At 35.4% G+C, this 19,195-nt stretch overlaps 1 protein-coding gene across 1 annotated transcript in view; it reads right to left on the bottom strand.

Annotated features, from left to right (window-relative positions):
• Positions 1–19,195, bottom strand: part of ARAP3 (ArfGAP with RhoGAP domain, ankyrin repeat and PH domain 3) — a 1,205,760-nt gene that overhangs the window by 72,083 nt on the left and 1,114,482 nt on the right. The window contains exons 29-31 of the mRNA XM_044069919.1: positions 17,502–17,584; positions 10,526–10,561; positions 9,406–9,469 (exon numbers count right to left, since the gene is read on the bottom strand). Coding sequence (XP_043925854.1) covers positions 9,406–9,469; positions 10,526–10,561; positions 17,502–17,584 — 183 coding nt within the window. The remainder of the gene's footprint in view (positions 1–9,405; positions 9,470–10,525; positions 10,562–17,501; positions 17,585–19,195) is intronic.

The following is a 19,195-nucleotide window of genomic DNA, read 5'->3' as shown; positions in this document are numbered from 1 at the left end:
TGAACTTTCAGGATTTTGGTCTCAGGATTTTGGTCTTCGGGATTTTGGGTTTCAGGATTCTGTAGCGCTCCTGGTGTCATACCTCTCGACTGTCCAAATGTCTGCAGAATGTCCAGATTTTTGCCTCATATTTTTGGTTGTTGTCTTTCGGCTTTTCCCGGTTAGGGGTCACCACACCGGAACTCCGGTCCGCTAATGATTGGCAGTAGATTTTGATGAACGCTGAGGTGCCAGCTCAATGTTCAACCAAGGCATGCCCATTTATGCATGTCTTTTGAATGCCCACCCAACCGTGGGGAGGACATGCAGACTCCACACAGAAGGCACTCCCTGCACTCCAGCCGAGAATCAAATGGGAGAACCTCTTGCTGTGAGGCAACAACGCTACCGCTGCACCACCACGGGTGTCTGCCTCATATTTTTGGTCTGCTCCAAAAATTTATAAATTCTGGCAAACTACAGATGATTGAAGTCACTAACTAATGACATACAATTGAGTTTCAGACTTCATATCCTTCAGAAAATGTAAGCTAACCAAAAACCTGTTACTCTACATTCTAAGTTTATAATGTCAATATTTAAACTCTATCCCTATTTGTTTTTTTTTTTGTTCCCCCATTACTTAAAGCTTTGTACAAGAAGTTGAGAGTTATGGTTGGTCTACAGGATTCAGGCACTTGTCTCCTCTAAACAAGGTACAGGGTTAGAGCCTGTGTAAATTAGCTAACCTGACATCCCTAATTAGGGCATTTCACATATCTAAACCCACACCCACAAACACACCCCTTTTGTTCGTGACAGGAAGAAGAAGCACCTTACTGATACATTTGCTGTTTCCCTCTGCAGGCAGACGCAGCAGGAACATTGTGTAATTAAATTCTGCATGGGGACGCAGAAGAGAAAAGAAGAAACAAGTAACAGAAGGTGTGTACATGTTGTTATGTGTTGATTTTAAGAAGATGATTCACAATATGATAAGGGGGATTAACTGTGTATAAATACCATGATTTAGAAACTCCGTCCAATGTCAGAAATGCTGCCATTGAACAGAATCCTACTTGATATCATTCTGATAAACACACCCACCAGTTGTGCCAGTATAAATACTATCTTACCCTTTTTGTACTAATCACAGTGCTATAACTTTTCTCTTAGTCACCCAATGTAACTTAATAAAAAGTTATGTTAGTTTTTTTTTTTCAAACTGTGACTACAGTGCCTTGAACAATTACCTTTTGCCAATTAACTAGGACTGTATATTAGGACGGTATGTTAGTCCCACCCTATAACCTACTGGTAAATCATTCACAGCTTTATACAACATTTCAATCAACTGCATTGACAAAATCATTACCACAAGGCCTAATAGTGGAAAACTTTGAAACAAATCTAAATGGTGGAGTTGCAACAATCAACAAATTATTAAACAGAAATAAAAGAGCATACAAAGCCTTAAAACATTATTCAACCCATCATGACAAGATGTTTAGGTTCTGTCTTAAAATAACTTGCTATAATAACCAAAAGAAGCTTCATGAGGTAAAGTTTGCTATCAGGATGGGCAATATAAATAAGGGCTTCTATAACCATGTCTGAAAAATGGAAGGGGAGTATCAAGAATGTTGTAATTGTATCTCCATAACATAGCCATATGTTTTGGATACATACAAAGTTTGTTATTCTGAAAAAAACAAATGAAAAATCTACATGCTTGTTAGAAACTAAGTAGCATCTTTAAATGCTCCCTAAAAGAATACTTTACACAATCGTGGACATGCTCCTGTGCGTTTCCTGGCTGAGCTCACTCACTATACTTCATTCATCCCCCTTCAGCCTAAATCACACTTCACAGCCCTATTCAGCCTCCTACTCCACTCCTTTCTTTTGTTTTTTCCAAACTAACTTATCTTCCCCACTTCATCTCTGCAGACCTTTGCTCTGCCTCTTTCTCTTTCCTCCCTACTCACCTAAGCTTCAGTTTTCTATTCTTTCCTCCATTCTTCTTCCTTCTATAACCGTAATATGAACGCCTCTCTCATATGAAAACATCACTTAATTTCAATTCACTGTCTCTAATCAAGTAATGTCTTATATCTCTTTAAAATTGTAATTGTCTCAGGTCTTATTTATCACATATTACTCTATTTAACAAATAATATGACTGTTGAGTTTTTTTCACATTTTTTTCTCCAACTCATGTTGTTGTTTTTCACTACACTTTACTATGAAACATATGTTCTATGTTTTATTCTCATTACATTTTTTCACTCATGATATATAGTGTAACATCATACTTTGTGATTTAAAATATATGTACTTGATGTTTTGTAGTATAACATAATACTTTGTGGTCTATATATCCCTAACTAACTGAGATTTTGTAGTACATTTCTCAGAATATGTTTATGACCCTGAGTTACAAATGCATTTAGCTGGTGATTCTAGGTATACAACTTAATCCTCTTGTCATGCGCTGCAGATGAGACTAAATTGTGGGAGAATCATAATTGCAGTAAGAGAAAAAAAAACTTTCCTAATTCAGGAAAACTAAATAGTATTTTTACTTCTGATGTAATGATATCTCCATAAACATGAGTTATATCCATTACAGTACTCCACATAATGAACCAAAGTTCAACACAACACCCCAAACAGGAAAATATGCAAAATGTTAGACTGTGACATTGAAGGTCAATGTGCCAGTTTACCTAGATCCTGTGGATAAAAAGACATCTCATTCCTCCTTTGAGAGCTCCTTATTAAACCGTCATGCAGGAACAGGGCTGTCAGCTATAAAGCACACCTAAGACTTACATTTCCTATTTTACTTTCACAAATTTTAGTACAGTTTAACTCTAAATTTGACCCTACCACTTTAACTGCTTGAAAACATGGCATTGTATCCATGTCATGTTACAACTGAAATAAAATTATTCTGGTGAAATATTTATGATTGTAATTGTGATATATTGAGAACTCAATGGGCATTAAATTCACCCAGCCTTTTGAGCACAGGTGAACTAGCCCTTCACTGGAAATTGGGCATAATGCCAGACTGACAATAAAGTTCTTGTGAAACACAGCCTGTATAAAAAAAAAGTCATATGACAGTTTCCCTAATTTAATTCATTAAAAAATATATACTTATGATTTCTCAGCTTAGGTAATGACAACACAATAAATACAAATTCTGGATATGGGCAGAATTTCACCACCCTAGTCAGGAATTGTGTGCTCATTATTAATGAAAAATCTGATATAATGCAACCATATACCTGAAAAAATTTGATATTTTCAAGAAAAAAATCTTGAAACAGATCTGGATATTAATTTACAAGCTTGTACTTTTAGAAGCAGTGGTAATAGAACACCTGCATGTTTAATTTGATGGACAACACTCACTTCTGAGCAATGCTTCCCATTTTTCTGTAATAGCATTTCAAATGCTTCATAGCAACTATTTTCAGGACACACAAACAATAGTGTTCATTGTTGTGCTATAAAAGCAAATATATTTATGATAATGTTACAAACTGTCTAATCCCTTGAAAAATAAGTACAAATGTGCTTGTTCACTTAAACTGAACATAAAGACATTTTGCGGTAGGGAGGTCATGAAATTATAGCAGCAAACTAACTACTTGAAAGTAAAAGCTTGAGTGGTGTCTGATCTGTGTTTCTAAGTTTACAAGTACTACCTTCAGCTCCTTTTGCCTGTGACAATGCGATGCATGAGCCTATAGCACTGACTACTGCAGGAATGTGCTTTTTAAAAATAGCAGTAGTTAAGGGTGATTCAGACACATGCCAGTTAGCTAATAATGTCAAGAATCACATATTCCTGCAGTGTGAAAACAGACCCTTTTTGCCACGGTTCTTATCACCAATGCTGAGGTTCTACTGTCCCAGTAGAATGGACCCCTTCTGTAACGGTACACCAGTGTGAAGAATTCACACATAAAATGACCACATTACTCTCAGAGACGTACAGTGCCCATCCCCTTATAAGCCACATAAATTATCCTTAAACAATGATAAAGAAACTGCTGTTTTTAACACAGCTTGCACACCATAAAAAGATAGCCACAGTGTGTACACATTTGCTATCTCACTGAGAAGAAAAATGAAAGATGTAATAGCTAGGAAAATGAAATGGCCACAGAAAAGTGTTTTTACTTGTTGCTGTCAGACACATATAACGCTCCCCTACAAATCATATCAGCAGTCATTCAACAGTCATAATGTAAGTACCTTGAGCAGGACATACCTTTGGTCTACTGGTGCCCTAGGCAAAAGGTCTACACAGCGGCCCCCCAACACCACCCTGTGCCACCATCCTGGTCTACCAGCACCATCCAGATTACTGGAAAGGTGCCCCTGCTAAAGCGGCATCCTAGGTGGCCACCTAGTTGGCCTATGCCTAAGGCCGGCTATGACCTTCAGCTTCAAACGTTGCAAGCCACTTCATTCCATCCCCAGTGATTGTCATCTTCTATGGACACCTCTTATGTTTACGTATTTACATTTGTTAAGTGGTTAAGTGAGCTAGTCTAAGGGACCTTTTCAGTCACGACCTAGAGGAAAATAGTACATATAAAAAGAGTAGCATACATTGCATACAACATACAGAGCAATACTTACAAAACATGAATCAGAAACAAGAGTAATAATTACAGCAGTTAAGTCAGCACAGATTACAGACTACAAACATTTTGAATAGATATCATAGGGCAATAAGTAAGAAAAAAACAGCCTTTTTTGGATAACAGCAGATAAAATCTGACAGAAATGTGAGAAAAGTGAAAGAAAAAAAATGAACTTGTGAATTTGAATGATTTGTGAGAACATGGGCGAAATTCTTGGCTAGGTTTATAAGGGGAATAAAAGTTATTTCGTAGAAAATCAAATTATTTAATCTATCATGAAACAGACATAAAAGTCCTTCATCAGTGTTTAAAAAAAACAGTGAAATTCAATCATTAAATACAAATTTAAAAACAATCACATGACACAGCCATCCTATTAAAATAAAATAGTTACTCTAACAATCTATAACAATTCATATTTAAAGTGATGTCTTCACAATTACATCAGAACTTATTTCATAACAATTAATCATAAGTCATGAAATACAGAATTTATATAAGTAATTTGTACACATAAAATAAAAGATGCAACATAATAATACATATGCATGTATAAAGACAGACTCAAATGTGACACAAAATATACCATCAAGAAATATATGTATTAGTGAAGATCTATGTTGGAGATGTCAGACTAAAATAAGAGCAGACTGGCAACACATTTTTTATGAATGTAAGTGTCTTACTTTGTATTGGAATAATATTAATTATTTTTTTCAGACTGTTTTTAATGATAATTATCAATTATCAAAATCTATGATTTTATTCAACTCTCCTGTTCCGGACTGTGTGCCAAAAAAAGATTTTCAAATCTTATGGACTTTAAAGGCAGCAGCTCGCAAAATCATCACCATTCACTGGAAAAGTGAGACTCCTCCTACATTTAATGAATTTAAAAATTTAGTTAGAACAGTTGGACAAATGGAAATATCTACTCTGAAGAACAGAACTACCAGACTTACAACTTTATACAACTCTTGGATGAAAATACTAGAAATAATTGAGAAAATGGATAAAGATATATGAACTTATATATCATTCTTCAGGTTACACCTTAAACTTATTTATGGCTTTCTTCTTAACAGACACCAATGTATATAATTATATAATGTTTTTAAAGTTTATAGGTTTTACAATTGTATATATATCATTTTCGTTTTTGATTTCATGTAATATTTGAAAATTATTAATTAAAAAAAAAAAAGGAAAAAAAAAAAGAAATTTATGTATTCAGAAAACCAGGACTTAACTACTATTACTCTATTAAGACTGTGTTGAATTTATGTAAGCTGACACACAATCTGTAAAGGTATCAAGGGGAATTTCTGAGGAAATATTTTTATGTACTAAAGGAATCAAACATACTAAAAAATAAAAAAAAAATGATGTGTAGAATATGTATAAATGTATGTATGTTTAGTTACATTATCCACAATTCTACTTTGATTAGATTTAATACACTCTTGCATCATACCAGAGATTTAAATGGTAAATTTGAAACACGCATTTTTTTCATGCTGCTATTACCATAAAGTATTGGTGTACGTTCTCCATTTAGCATACTGATGCACACTCATGCACACACCTGCACACTTTTATACATTACTAGTTTACTTCATCTAGTGTTTTCTGTATGTTTGTGTGGTTTTTCTACTGTTTTTCACTGTATAAACATTTTGTTTGGGTCTGTAAACATGAACACTGTCATGACAATTTGTTTTTCAACTACAAATCACTGACATTTTTTTCTGAGCTGTAAATAACTTAGTTTTTATGCACACGAATACATGTGGATGGATGTTTATTAGGGGTTCATATTACATTATCGAAAGATAATGTAATCGAACAGCCGAAACATCAAAATGGCCACATTTCGAAACTTTTATTGTGGGGGGCTGTGTCCCCACCCCCCACTAAATATATAGTTCACTACAGTGAGGAAATGTCAAATATCCTAATCTTCACTGTACTGCGATCCCATAATTCAAACTTTGAAATGCGTCCATTTCGATGTTTTGGTCGTTCAATTATGTTATCTTTCGATAATGTAATAGGAACCCGTTTATTAGATGCTATTACACAGATATTTATATTTACAGTGTTCTAATTAGATAATGTTTATGGTTAGATGGCTATGTGTGTTTTTTTACATCTATCTAGTTAACTCTTTTTACTTATCTACCTATCTACAGGATTTTAATTCTTGTCACAGTCCTGATGAAGGCTTTATTGCATTAGTTAGCCAAAAGCAACTTTAGTTAAAAGTCATTCTTTTATATGTATGCTATACTTTTCTTAATACATGATTTTGAGATGTGGGTTGCAAATAGATAGGTAATGTTTTCCTTAACTAGAATTTAGTTTGATCTAATCAGTAGTAGTGTGTGGGGGTGGGTACTTGCTGTTTTTAAATGCATTTTTAAATTCACTTTTACAACCCTGTTTATTTTGTTTGCCTGGAATAGGCTGGTTTAAAATTAAACAATACATATATTTTACATACCTACTTCTATGTGTATAAAAATTCATATATTTAACATTGTAAAGTATTTCTGATTGTTTGTTACTGAGGATTGCTTGTCTGTGACACTACCTGGGTTTTATGATTTTTGGAAATTATTGTGACTGAGCTCATCAAAGAAGTTTTAAGTCTACTAGTTTTTCTGTTTTTTTTTCTAAGTGAAAGAAAGGACACCCACAGGAATGAATTTCAACTTCTTGCATAAATTTCAACTTCTTGCTATTGAGCATATGCACTTCCCCACCCACAAGTCATAATTGTTTTACATGGGTCATGCAACTGCTCTGTAGACTGTGAGCCCCCAAAAGTAGCTGATTCTGTGCACATTTCTAATGTTTGTAAAGATGAACAAGAAAGACATAGTTGCCTCAGTAGTGAATTTCAGCTTGTTGTTCATAGAAACAAACACTATGTGTATGCCATTGATATAAATGATCATTCAAAAATGTAACTCCCTGGTGATTTCAGGCATAGGATTATGTTACACAGAGCCATGAATGACTTGCTTAAATTTAACATCACTGTAATTTGTTTATCAATATGAAATTATTTATTTTATTCCAAATCTTCTATAATAGAACAAAAATGCTGATTTTATGCAGTTATGTTTTATTTGATTTATTATACATAGCCGTGGACCTCTTTGTTTTTGTTTATAATTTCACAACATGTTTATGTTCCTTAGTTACATTTATTTGCAAATTAACTTGTATTATTGTTTATTTATTTATATTTGTTTATTGGGGTAATGCACTGATCTGAATGGACCATTTGCAGGCACAGCCTGAATGAACAGGATCACATAAGAAATAAGCAAAACATATTTATAGTTACAAGAATATATTAAAAATACACATCTTTACAGATGCAAGAATATGCTACAACATTTAGTTCAAGAAGCAATTTACAATGTCTTGATTACTTTATCAGTAGTTCTTAATTGTTATTAAAGGATCTAAAGCCAATACACAATCAGTGATTGGTGATCATTTGTCAGATACTCTACTTACATTCATGTGATGTAGTTCTCTCTAATATTTGTTACATGTAAAACAACAGAACTACTTGGACTAGAACTTTGTAACTGTCATGGTAATCTAAAGAATTCCCAGAAGTGAACTTGCAATTATAGCAGACACAAAGACTGCTAGCAAGCTACATATCATTCAAGGACTTATGCTCTGCTCTGCAACTTAGTTCTAGTATGTTTACTTTTCCTTTCATTTCATTAGTCTTCAGTTCCTTATCCATGGTCACATAATTTTCATTTGGCAGTTGCATACTTACCTAAGGCCTTCAGGAACAAAACAGAAAACAAGTAGACACGGAAACAAGTAGAACATGCATGTATAATATGCATAGTAAAGTTGTTTTCTATGTGGTTTACTTTAGGTTAAAATTTAAATGATGACAAACAATATACAGCAGGCAGTTCAGTACAATGTTCCCATCATCCTGCTTGCCTTACTACCTCTGTATTACCTGATCTCCTTGACCACTATATGAAGAGGTGGCAAGGTGCTGCTTACTGTTCCATTACATGGCAACCAGCTCCTGAATTCCTGGACTTCTGAGACCTCCTGGCTCTTGGCCCTGTCAAGTTCCACTACATACCCCTCTGCCATTTAAAATAAAAAAAAGAAACAGAATCTGTCACAAATGATAGGCAGTTTAAGAGCTCACACTGCCTCTAGTACCTCAGTACTCATTTTATAAAGTATATGATGGCACCAGGATTAGTTCTGTCTTTTTCTCTAGTGGCATCCAGTGTCAGCCTTTCATTGGTCAGATTTGTAAGCCGATGAAAGAATTGAAATCAGAGCCATCAGTGGTAATGCACTACTACAGGGTATGAGGGTGGAGCACCATTCCCAAATAATCTGAATTCATCACTATAAAGTATTTGCTATTAATTAATTACATAAATTTAGTATTCTCTTGTATGCATTACTATACATCATCTCCAATGTGATATATACTAAGTCTAGAGAAAATGTCATCAAAGGCTCAGCACACTTATTCATAATGTCATCATAGTTATACAACACCTGAAGTTAAAATGAGATCTTGTTGTACAGGCCTGTCCAAATGAAGTTCAGTCTATAATTACATAACTATACAGATCCAAGAAACAATGGATGCCAGATGAAATCACGACAACCACTTAAGAAAAGACGAAGCACATGTAAACTTTACTGTTACATTAAAGTGATGGCTAACAGAGGAAAAGATACATACCTGTGCTCTAAGTAAGCTGGTAATCCACTCCCATAGTTCTTCTTGCTTTGAAAAACACAGGAAACTGTATATAAATAAATAAAACAAATACATAAATAAATGGCTGGACTGATGAATGATTGCATAAATAAGTAAATAACTAAATAAATAAGCAAGCAAAAAAAAAAAAATATATATATATATATATATATATATATATATATATATACACACAAACAAACATACACACACACACACACACACACATATATATATATATATATATATATATATATATATATATATATATATATATATACATGTATATGGATCTACTTCACAGGACTGAAATTTCATTTGACTGAGTTTCATTTGACTGAGACCAAAATACCTAATTTTCAAAATACTGAAAACTCACTTGACTGAAACTCGTAATACTGAAACCTTACAATGCTACATTTCAAAATACTAGCTTGTAAACCATGGACACGCACACTTACAACACCAATCAGTAACTCTTTCCAGAAATATAAAACCAAACTAGGTGGGGAGCTACGCCCCAACAACCCCCAATGTGGGGGCCTGTGTCCCCACCCCCCAAGTCTATATATATATATATATATATATATATATATATATATATATATATATACACTAACTCCAGGATCGCACTACATTGAAGAAAAGGGCATATACCTTTTACTTACCTTACAGTAGTCTACACGCTGCCACTATTGCTTGGAATGCACAAAACATCCGCCATATTACTTGAGATACTTCCCATAAAAATGTAAACAGACATACCCACAAGGTACAGTAATTCTTTTTATCACAAGCAAGTCACAGGAGAAGGGAAACCCAGATCATGTCTATGGCTAACAATTCAGTATAATGAGAGTCAGTCAAATGAGTTTTCAGTATTTTGAAAATTGAGTATTATGGTCTCGATCAAATGAAAATCAGTCAAATGAAATTTCAGTCATGTGAATTAGACCTATATATATATATATATATATATATATATATATATATATATATATATATATTTATATATATATATAATTATATATATATAATCAGTGCCATTAGCAAGGCAGAATTAATTATGATTCTGAAAAAAAGTGATCAGAGATATACTCACAGTTGCTGTTTATCCATTACCAGGGTTAATCCCCACCTAAAAAGGAGAAGCAAAGAAGATATTATTGCTTTTAAATATTAGTACATGACAGTTTCACAATATTAATTGTTTACATTTAGCTTTTGGTGTTATGAATGATACTTTATAGAACTTAGACCGGTGATTGGCAAAATAAATCACTGGCTTCCAGGGTCAGCCTTTTAGACTGTATTTTTCACACACATTTGGTTAAAATATATTAACATTGATAGATATGATTATTGTTTGTATTATTTTAATACTACTTTTGCTAATACCGTTGTGTATACTTTTGTGTACAGCTTGCATAATGCCATTGCTACTGTGTATTGATTGCATTTATTAATTCCTCCTTCATGTACTGCTGTGCATTAACCTTGGTATTCATTTGATATTTATTGTTCCAGAATATAACAAAACACTGGAAAGAGGAGTACATATTTAATAAACGTGTTTTCTGAGCAGAAAGCACGATCTCCATCCTATAACAGTATTTGCTTTCAGCTCAAGAAAAAGGAAGGCAGACAAAGAGGTGCCATTTCAGGGAGTGGACTTCAAAGCTAGACATACAAATTAACACTTTTCTGTTCCGGGACAAAAGGTGTCAGGAGGTAAATGGGTGACAAAATCACAGGATATTGAAACGAACTCCATGTCTGCAAATCCAATTTCTTCTCTCAAAAACATATTTTTCTCAGTGAAGAATAAACTTAGGGGGAGAGAAATAAGCTGTGATTTCAAAGGCCTGACACAGGAAGTTAACAGCTGGAATCATCCACAGCAAAGACAGAAGACAAAAAGTCCAAGTCTTCTATCCTTTCTTGACAAGAATCATATACTGCAGAGAGACATTCTGTCATCTAGTCAAGCTTCTTTATTCAGTGTACCTGAACAGTCTCCTCATCTGAGCTGCACAGCTAACACAGCTACAGACAGACAGACTTTGAAAGTGAAAGAGATTTGCTTGGGTACTTAATTGATGACTGCTATACAGCCAAACTCTGGCAAAGGAGACAAAGATTGTGGCACTGCATTGTGACGATTCCAGCAAAAGAAGATCCATTTGAAATGAGTGAAGTTTGCCTTAAAAAGTTTCCAACTTACTTCTGCCCTATAATTAAATGGACGTTTGCCAAGGAGACCAATGTGGATTTGCAAATAATTGCCTTCAGTTTTCTGGACTGTTTAAGATGATAATGTTAGGGAATTAATTATGAAAGAAAAATGCTTGGCTTAAACATAGGTAGAGGTAGGACCAGAAAGAAAGAAAGAGAACACTTATAAATCAAACAGCAGCTGGATGTTGTTAAAGACTGCTAACATTCAAAAGAAAACTCAATTATTTTGGGTGTAGATTAAAAAGGCGAAAGTATAATACACAATACTTGCAGATGAGCTAGTACTTATAAATAAGGAGTATGCATACATGACAGGATGTTGATCTAATTAGATGCATGTTTATGAATGGCAACATCCAAACACTGAATCTAAAATGAACGGGATACAGACGTTTGAACGAAATGGCTACAAACGTCAAACAAGCAAACATGGACTTCCTTGTATAAAATATCTGCAAGACTTGCATTTTGTGTTACAGCACAGTGATAAGTTGATTACCCTTTATGTCTCATCTGTTAAACATATGCTACCTACTAGAAAGTTCTGGTTATGACCCAAGTGTCTCTCACCGTTTTAGTGACTTGGACTGCTCTGATGGAGCTGGCGTGGGGATAAGAAGAGGAAAGATGAGACTGCCTGTTCATCTCTTTCAATGGGTGGGGTGGGGTGCAGTGATGCATTATGCACACCAGCCAGAACACAACACAGGGGGCAGAAGGTGCAGGGGCATACTGGGGTCACCAACCAGAGCACGACCTAGGGGGAAGAAGCTATAGGAAAATACAGGGGACACCAATTCGAGCACAAGCCCTTGCCATAATACCAGGCTGTGCAGAAAGGGTTGGTGGGTGGACAAAGAGAGCAATATCACTATGGGGAATCATTTCCTTTATGACACCATTGCACACCCTTTGAGGTGATATCATCTCAGCACATCATTAATGGGAGTAGGGCTTAAGTGAGAAGCCTACTAAGAAACTGCAGTATGATGGCTCCTTGCCACGTGACATCCTACTCAGAGCTGCAAAGTCTTGAAATTGGAATCACTTAGATAAGACAAAGGTAGTAGGCAATTTTATTAGGATAAACATTTCTTGTTTTTAAATGCACTGTAACACTTTAAATATCTAACTCATTCAAAGTTTTTGGTTATATGCTAATTATTTTGCTATTTAAGTTGCCCAGGATTCTAATAACAATTGTTATGATGAAGTATTATTATTCAAATGTTGAGATAAAAGCACTTAACAAAAAGTTGTCAAAATTCATATTCTAGGTGTTTTCTGGTTTTGTGTCTGTTTTAACACTATTACAACAGCATGCTCGTGTGTGTGGTCATATTTCTCAACCTCTTAGAGAAAGAAATCTGGAAAAAGCCATAAGAAGTATGTGGACAAAGGACAAAAAATAGCGATACCTTTTAAATGTTGCTCTTACAAACTTAGAACATTGACAGAATAATAGATTTTGCATTAGCATGAATTTTCTGAAGGGTATGAATTCTGACTTCAACCCTCAATGTTTTACCAATGATTTGCCAGAAAACCACAATTTTATGAGAAAAAATCTGGACATTCTGTAAATATCTGTACAGTTGAGAGATATGGTGTGTTTGTGTGTGTGTGTGTGTGTGTGTGTGTGTGTGTGTCTATACTTGCATATACATATGTATATATATATATATATATATATATATATATATATATATATATATACATATGTATATATATATATATATATGGGTCTACTTCTGTTCATTGAAATAACATAAGCATGGTACAGTGGGGATAAGGAAATATACACTTCCCCCACTCTAGTGCAATCTCAGAGTTAGTATATTTAAGTAGTGGGGGTGAGGGGGTGCAGGGGGGATTGTCCTCCTGCAAAAATGCATTTGTAGTGTGTTACATGTGGTATTTGGTGCATTGGCAAAGTGGAATTTGCGAAAATGCATTTTTGCTTTAATGCACTTTTGCAGAAGTGGGTTTGTACTCCTGTTCTTCGATAAAGTGTTATTTTGATGAACAGAAGTAGACACATATGTTTATACACACACACACACACACACACACACACACACACACACACACACACACACACACACACACACATGCACGCGCACACACACACACACAGTTTCATAGCTGATTCATAGGCACAAGAGACTTTGAAAGCCTAGCCAATAATATCCTATGAAAATATTATATCTTAATTCCCCAGATATGGGATTATTAGAGTAGTGGGTCTTTGGGTGATGGAGCCCTGAGTCATGTTACAGACTGCCTCTGTACATTAGGGACATGGGCAGTATACTGGGAGTGAATTTAGGGCTCCCCATCCATTTACCCAAATTCTTTTTGAGAGAGTGAGGGATGGCTTTGTTTTATGAAAATATGACTGTTATACCACAGACCAGGTAACCTTTGGGATAAGGATCTGTGTCATAACGCTCAACTTCTTAGAGAAGGAAATCTGGACAAAGCCATAAATAATGGGGGGACAAAGGCCTAAAAATAGGGACAATTTTTAAATGTTGCTCTTACAAACTTAGAAAGTAGATAAGACAACATGTTTTACATTAGCATGAAATTTCTAAAGGGTATGAAGTCTGAAATTCAAATATCTGTCATTACTTTCTGACTTAAATATTCAAAAATTTGCTAGAAAACCAGAGTTTTATGAAACATGATGCAAAACTCTAGACATTCTGTGAAAATCTGTACAGCTGAGAGGTAGCAAGTTCTGCTAGAGTCACGGGCAAGGTTCAGGTCCATGGAAGACATAATCCTCGTATAATGTTTCTTGCAAATATGTGACAATTTTATCATTGCTGGATCAGAGAATGCCTTGTATGTCAGGCTTAAGTCCCCTCTCAATAAACGATATGAGATGGAGTAAAAGGATAGGCCTTTGGTCAGTCTGCATAAGACATGTGCCTTATACTTTGTATTTTTTGTAGTGAGAAACCTCTGGGTCCATTCCAGTTGGTGTAAGTGCCTGGTTAGGTACATGCAGAAGGGAGCATTGTACTTCATTATGAGCCTGATGTGGGCACTATGACTACCTTTGATCTTGATGCTACACCTTTACTTACAAGTTGAGCCACGCAGAAGGATTTCCTCACTACTGTAGCTACCTGGTGGTCAAAGTTTAGGTTATTATCTATCTGTGATCCTAGGTCCCTCATTGTTGGGTCTATTTTTAGGGGTGTGCTATCAACATTACAATTTGCGGGGATATCTAATTTACTGAAGGGTATGATAGCTCATTTTTTTAGCATTTATTCTGAGACCATGGTTTTGGCACCAGTCGTTTGTCATTTTTAGGCCTGTTTGTAGGATGTCAGCATCATTTGGGGATTCAGTGATTGCTTCCAGTTTACAGTCACTGATGAACCTAATGATTCAGTGGGCCCAAACACATGCCCTCTCTTCAGAGAAGTATATACCAAACAGGAGGGGTCTCAATACTGAGCCCTGTTGTTCACCGCTAGTAAAAGGTTTCTTACCAGAAGTGGATTCACCTATCTGGAAAACATATGTCCTGTCAGTGAGCCAGTTGGCTATCCATCTGACAATGTAGGAGTTTATGCCTCATGCAGTAAGTTTGCCTATGATACCTAAGTGGGGGATTGTGTCAAAAGCTTTGGCCAGGTCTAGGTAAGTGGTGTGCACCATTTTACCCTCATCCACGGGCCTGGTGACTTTCTTGAAGACGTCAACCAAGTTGAGCAGGCAAGATCTCCCTGGATTATGTTTTTGGTTTTGGTACCATTGTAGTAGTTTGTTGATGGAAAAATCAGTATTAAGTAGATTGCCACAGTTTACATTACATAGCATACCATACAAGCTATGTAACACTTTAGATGTGTTGAATAAAGTCCTGGTCAGTTCAAGCAGCCAGTTAGAGAATGTTGCCAACAATGAGGTTGTGAGTACTGTAGACAACTCTCCTGATCTATATGAAGACATGATTATTCTGGAAACTCTCACTCGTTTAGATATCACTGCATTTTTTAATGTATTTATCAGACAAAGAAATCCCCTTTCATTTTGAGTACAATCAGTTGAATCATTACAAGAAGGAGATAATGACCTCTTTACCTTATTAAAAAACTGAGAAACAAATATTTATGTTTAAAGCTGTGATGTGGACATTTTTTTAACAGTATATCAAAGGGAAGCATGTTCAAAAGAGATAGTGTTGTAAAAACTTCCCAAATGGAATTGATAAGAATGCCCCCAACATACGGAAATTACTAATTTCTTTGGCAAAGTGGGGTTTGAATTAATGTGCACATTAATAAGGGACAATAAGAACAGTATCTGAACTTAAGACTGAAACATACTCTTTATAATGATAATTAAACATTCCAGGTTTACTGACAACTGAGGAGAAAAGACAAGATTAAGGTTTAACAATTCACAAGCAGGAAAGACTGGATTATGGTAAGAAAACATATGATCTGGATTACATTTAAACTTCACCTATTATACCATCAAATAGTAACTGCATTCCTGAGAGGCTTGCAACCCATCACAAGACAGAGGTGGGACATTTTTAGGTAATAACTGCACCACAGTGCATTATTCTTAGCAGTCACCCTGAGCAACTGTGAGGGAGAAGACAGGACCACAAACGGGACTAAATCATCTCGTTTGGTTATACCTGATCTTAGCCAAAAGGGCTGAGAAGCAATTCTTATCCAATTATATAGAGATCTAGTTATGAGATGGTTGAATTTAAAATAGATCTTAGACTATGATGATACTAGTCACAGTGTTCCTGAGTCTAGGCTGCAGAAAAACATGTTTAATCAATCCACCATTGGAATCAACTTTTCTGACGTTTGAAAACAAATGTTCTAATGACATCAGGTATGTAATGTGCATATCACCTGTCATTATTATTATTTATTACCCCCAGAAAACAAAAGACTAACAGAATTCCAGGCTGATAAAACTCTTCTTTATGAAGGCTCATAAAGGCAGGTGCTTTTTGGTGAAGAATCAAGTAGATTTTACTGCCATGGAATTGTTAGTAGCTGATCAAACTAATTATGAATCTATAGGACTGCATGGCATTTTTGTGGCTTACACAAAAATTGACATTTGTTTAGTCAACCTATTGACAGAAATATCTCTTCCATTAAAATTATTTAGTTTTTGCTAGATGATTTGATACACTAAACTGCCCATATCTATATTATATCTACCCTTGCCCCTGTGTCATGGCTGAAAATGGGTCAGAGAAAAACCAGTTCACTTAACCAGCAAACAAATAAATAAACTTCTCACAAAAGCAGAATAGCTGGGGATCTGTCAGGACAATTCACTAAAAGGTGTTACCATGTAGGAAAAACAAATTGGAGTAGCACTTTAAGTGCAGAGATGGATTTTTGCTCAGAATTAAACTACTTTAGATCTACGGTTGCTCACTGCATATGCTGGAATAATTTAACCTCTATGAAATCAATATTAATATATTTACCACGTTATTTGAGCACCACGGCAGTTCAGAGACAAGATTTTTGTCACACAGATCCAGGGTTAAATCCTGACCTCTTTGTCTGTGTAGAGTTTGCATGCCATTCTCATGTCTGAGTGTTTTTCTGGGTACTTTGATGTTCTCCTACCTCCCAAAAAACTTGCTGCTTGACTGGCTGTACTAAATTGTCTACATATACTGTATTTATTCTTACCCTTGTGGTTCTAGTTGTGGCTGAAATGAGTCCACATTTAGTCCATTTACTTAGCTAATACATGATAGCTAATAAATAAATAGCTCACTAAATCAAAATGACTTACGTAGTTATGTAATCATGAACAAAATTCCTTACTGTGTAGGTGCTTTGATTTTTTTCCGGATTCCAACATAAAGCTTCAGAGATGTAAGTACCCACTCTCTTTCAGGTTTCATACTCTGTCACACAAACAAACAAGAAAAAATATCAGGTCACTAATTCAGATATATACTCCACTCTCTTATACGTTTTGCAAATCTCTCTGCTGTTTTTATTTTTGTTGTTATTAGTATGGTTGTTAAATAAGGTAACAACATTCAGAATCTCCAAAAAATCTTAGTGTTAATAATGCCTGCTTTCCCTGTAAGTGAAGCAGTGACCATTTGTAGATTACAAAGCAAGCTGGGTTATTCAACTGTAACTATAGTTTTGCCAGAGTCATTTAGTTTGCATTACTAGTTCAGCTCTGCATGCAACAATTGTACTCTGAATATTCACTCTGTACTTTGTCCTTCAAAGTGGGCTACAGATAAATCCTGTGATGTCAGGTGTTTATTCACACTAGCATTTCCTAGCAGGGGAGGTTGTGTGGGATATGTACATAACATCTGGAAACACCACTAACAAAGCTACCTTTGTATGGAACTAAATGGCACTTATTTCATTACCAGACTCTACCAGCCTCAAGCAGATGATGTACTTCTGTGGATGAAAATGCTTTGGGCAGTAGGGGTTTGCTAGGAAAGTATACTTTACTCTTTCTGGCTTGATTCAATTAACGAGGTGGTTACTGCACATATGTTATATAAAGGAAATGCCCTGAGCTGCCATTTGCTTGAAGGGACAAGTGTTTGAATTTAACAAAAGCACATCTGGCAGACATTCAGGCCTAATAACTGTCCACCACCAACAACACTTTTCCTACTCCAAGATTATGTGATTGCAGAGCAAGACTAAAAGCCTATGGGGAATTTAGGTATACAGCTTCCCAATGCAAATTACAAAGATACAGGGAGCTATGTGATCCCTAAACTTTTTTTAAATTTGCATTTATCTATTTAGTCATTTATTTATTTAATTACATATTTTCTTTTTTGGCTGCTTTCTTGAGACAGAGAGTTTCCATTTCTGTATATTTGCTATATAATAATTAAATATTGGTACAGTGACATTTGGATTAGAAGTCTTTGAATATTCCTCCACATTCACATAAAGTACTTATGAGCCCTATTAATGGAAATGGTTAATACTGCATGCTGCTTAAGTTCTAAAAGAAGGTCATTGTGATGTCTCATTAAAGAAAAGGCAATTCTTTTGGATATATCAGTGGTCAGCAAATGAGTAAATTGATAGTTACCCTACATGGGAACAGTCAGCCTATCACTCTTGGAGGGTGTGCTGGAGTACCTTGGCTTTGGTGCTTTAATTGTTTAATTTACCAAGGTTTTCCCTGACTTTTTGAGTACTCTACATGGGAATTACATCTCAATCAGCATTCAGGGCTAGTTCAAAGGTTCAGTCCTGAGAATGAGACGGGGCTATTATTATCCACTCCTTGCCAGAGCAGCTGACCCTGCAACAAGTTTTAATTCACTCAACATTACATCAGCACAGACAATTTTGGATGGTACAACCAAACAACTGAATCATCAAATCAGCTGCTAGCAGGTTTCCCCAGATCAGAATCTCAACGTACCAAAAATTGAGATACTATAGTGTAAGTTGGTGTTGCTATGAATTTAAGGTGCGTGTGTGTATGTGTGTGTGCGCACGCACGTGTGTGTGTGTGT

The sequence above is a fragment of the Protopterus annectens genome, chromosome 4.part0 (genome assembly GCF_019279795.1).
Source record: "Protopterus annectens isolate FY-2018-M chromosome 4.part0, PAN1.0, whole genome shotgun sequence".
Classification (NCBI taxonomy): domain Eukaryota; kingdom Metazoa; phylum Chordata; order Ceratodontiformes; family Protopteridae; genus Protopterus; species Protopterus annectens.
This window is presented reverse-complemented; position numbering and strand designations above follow the sequence as displayed.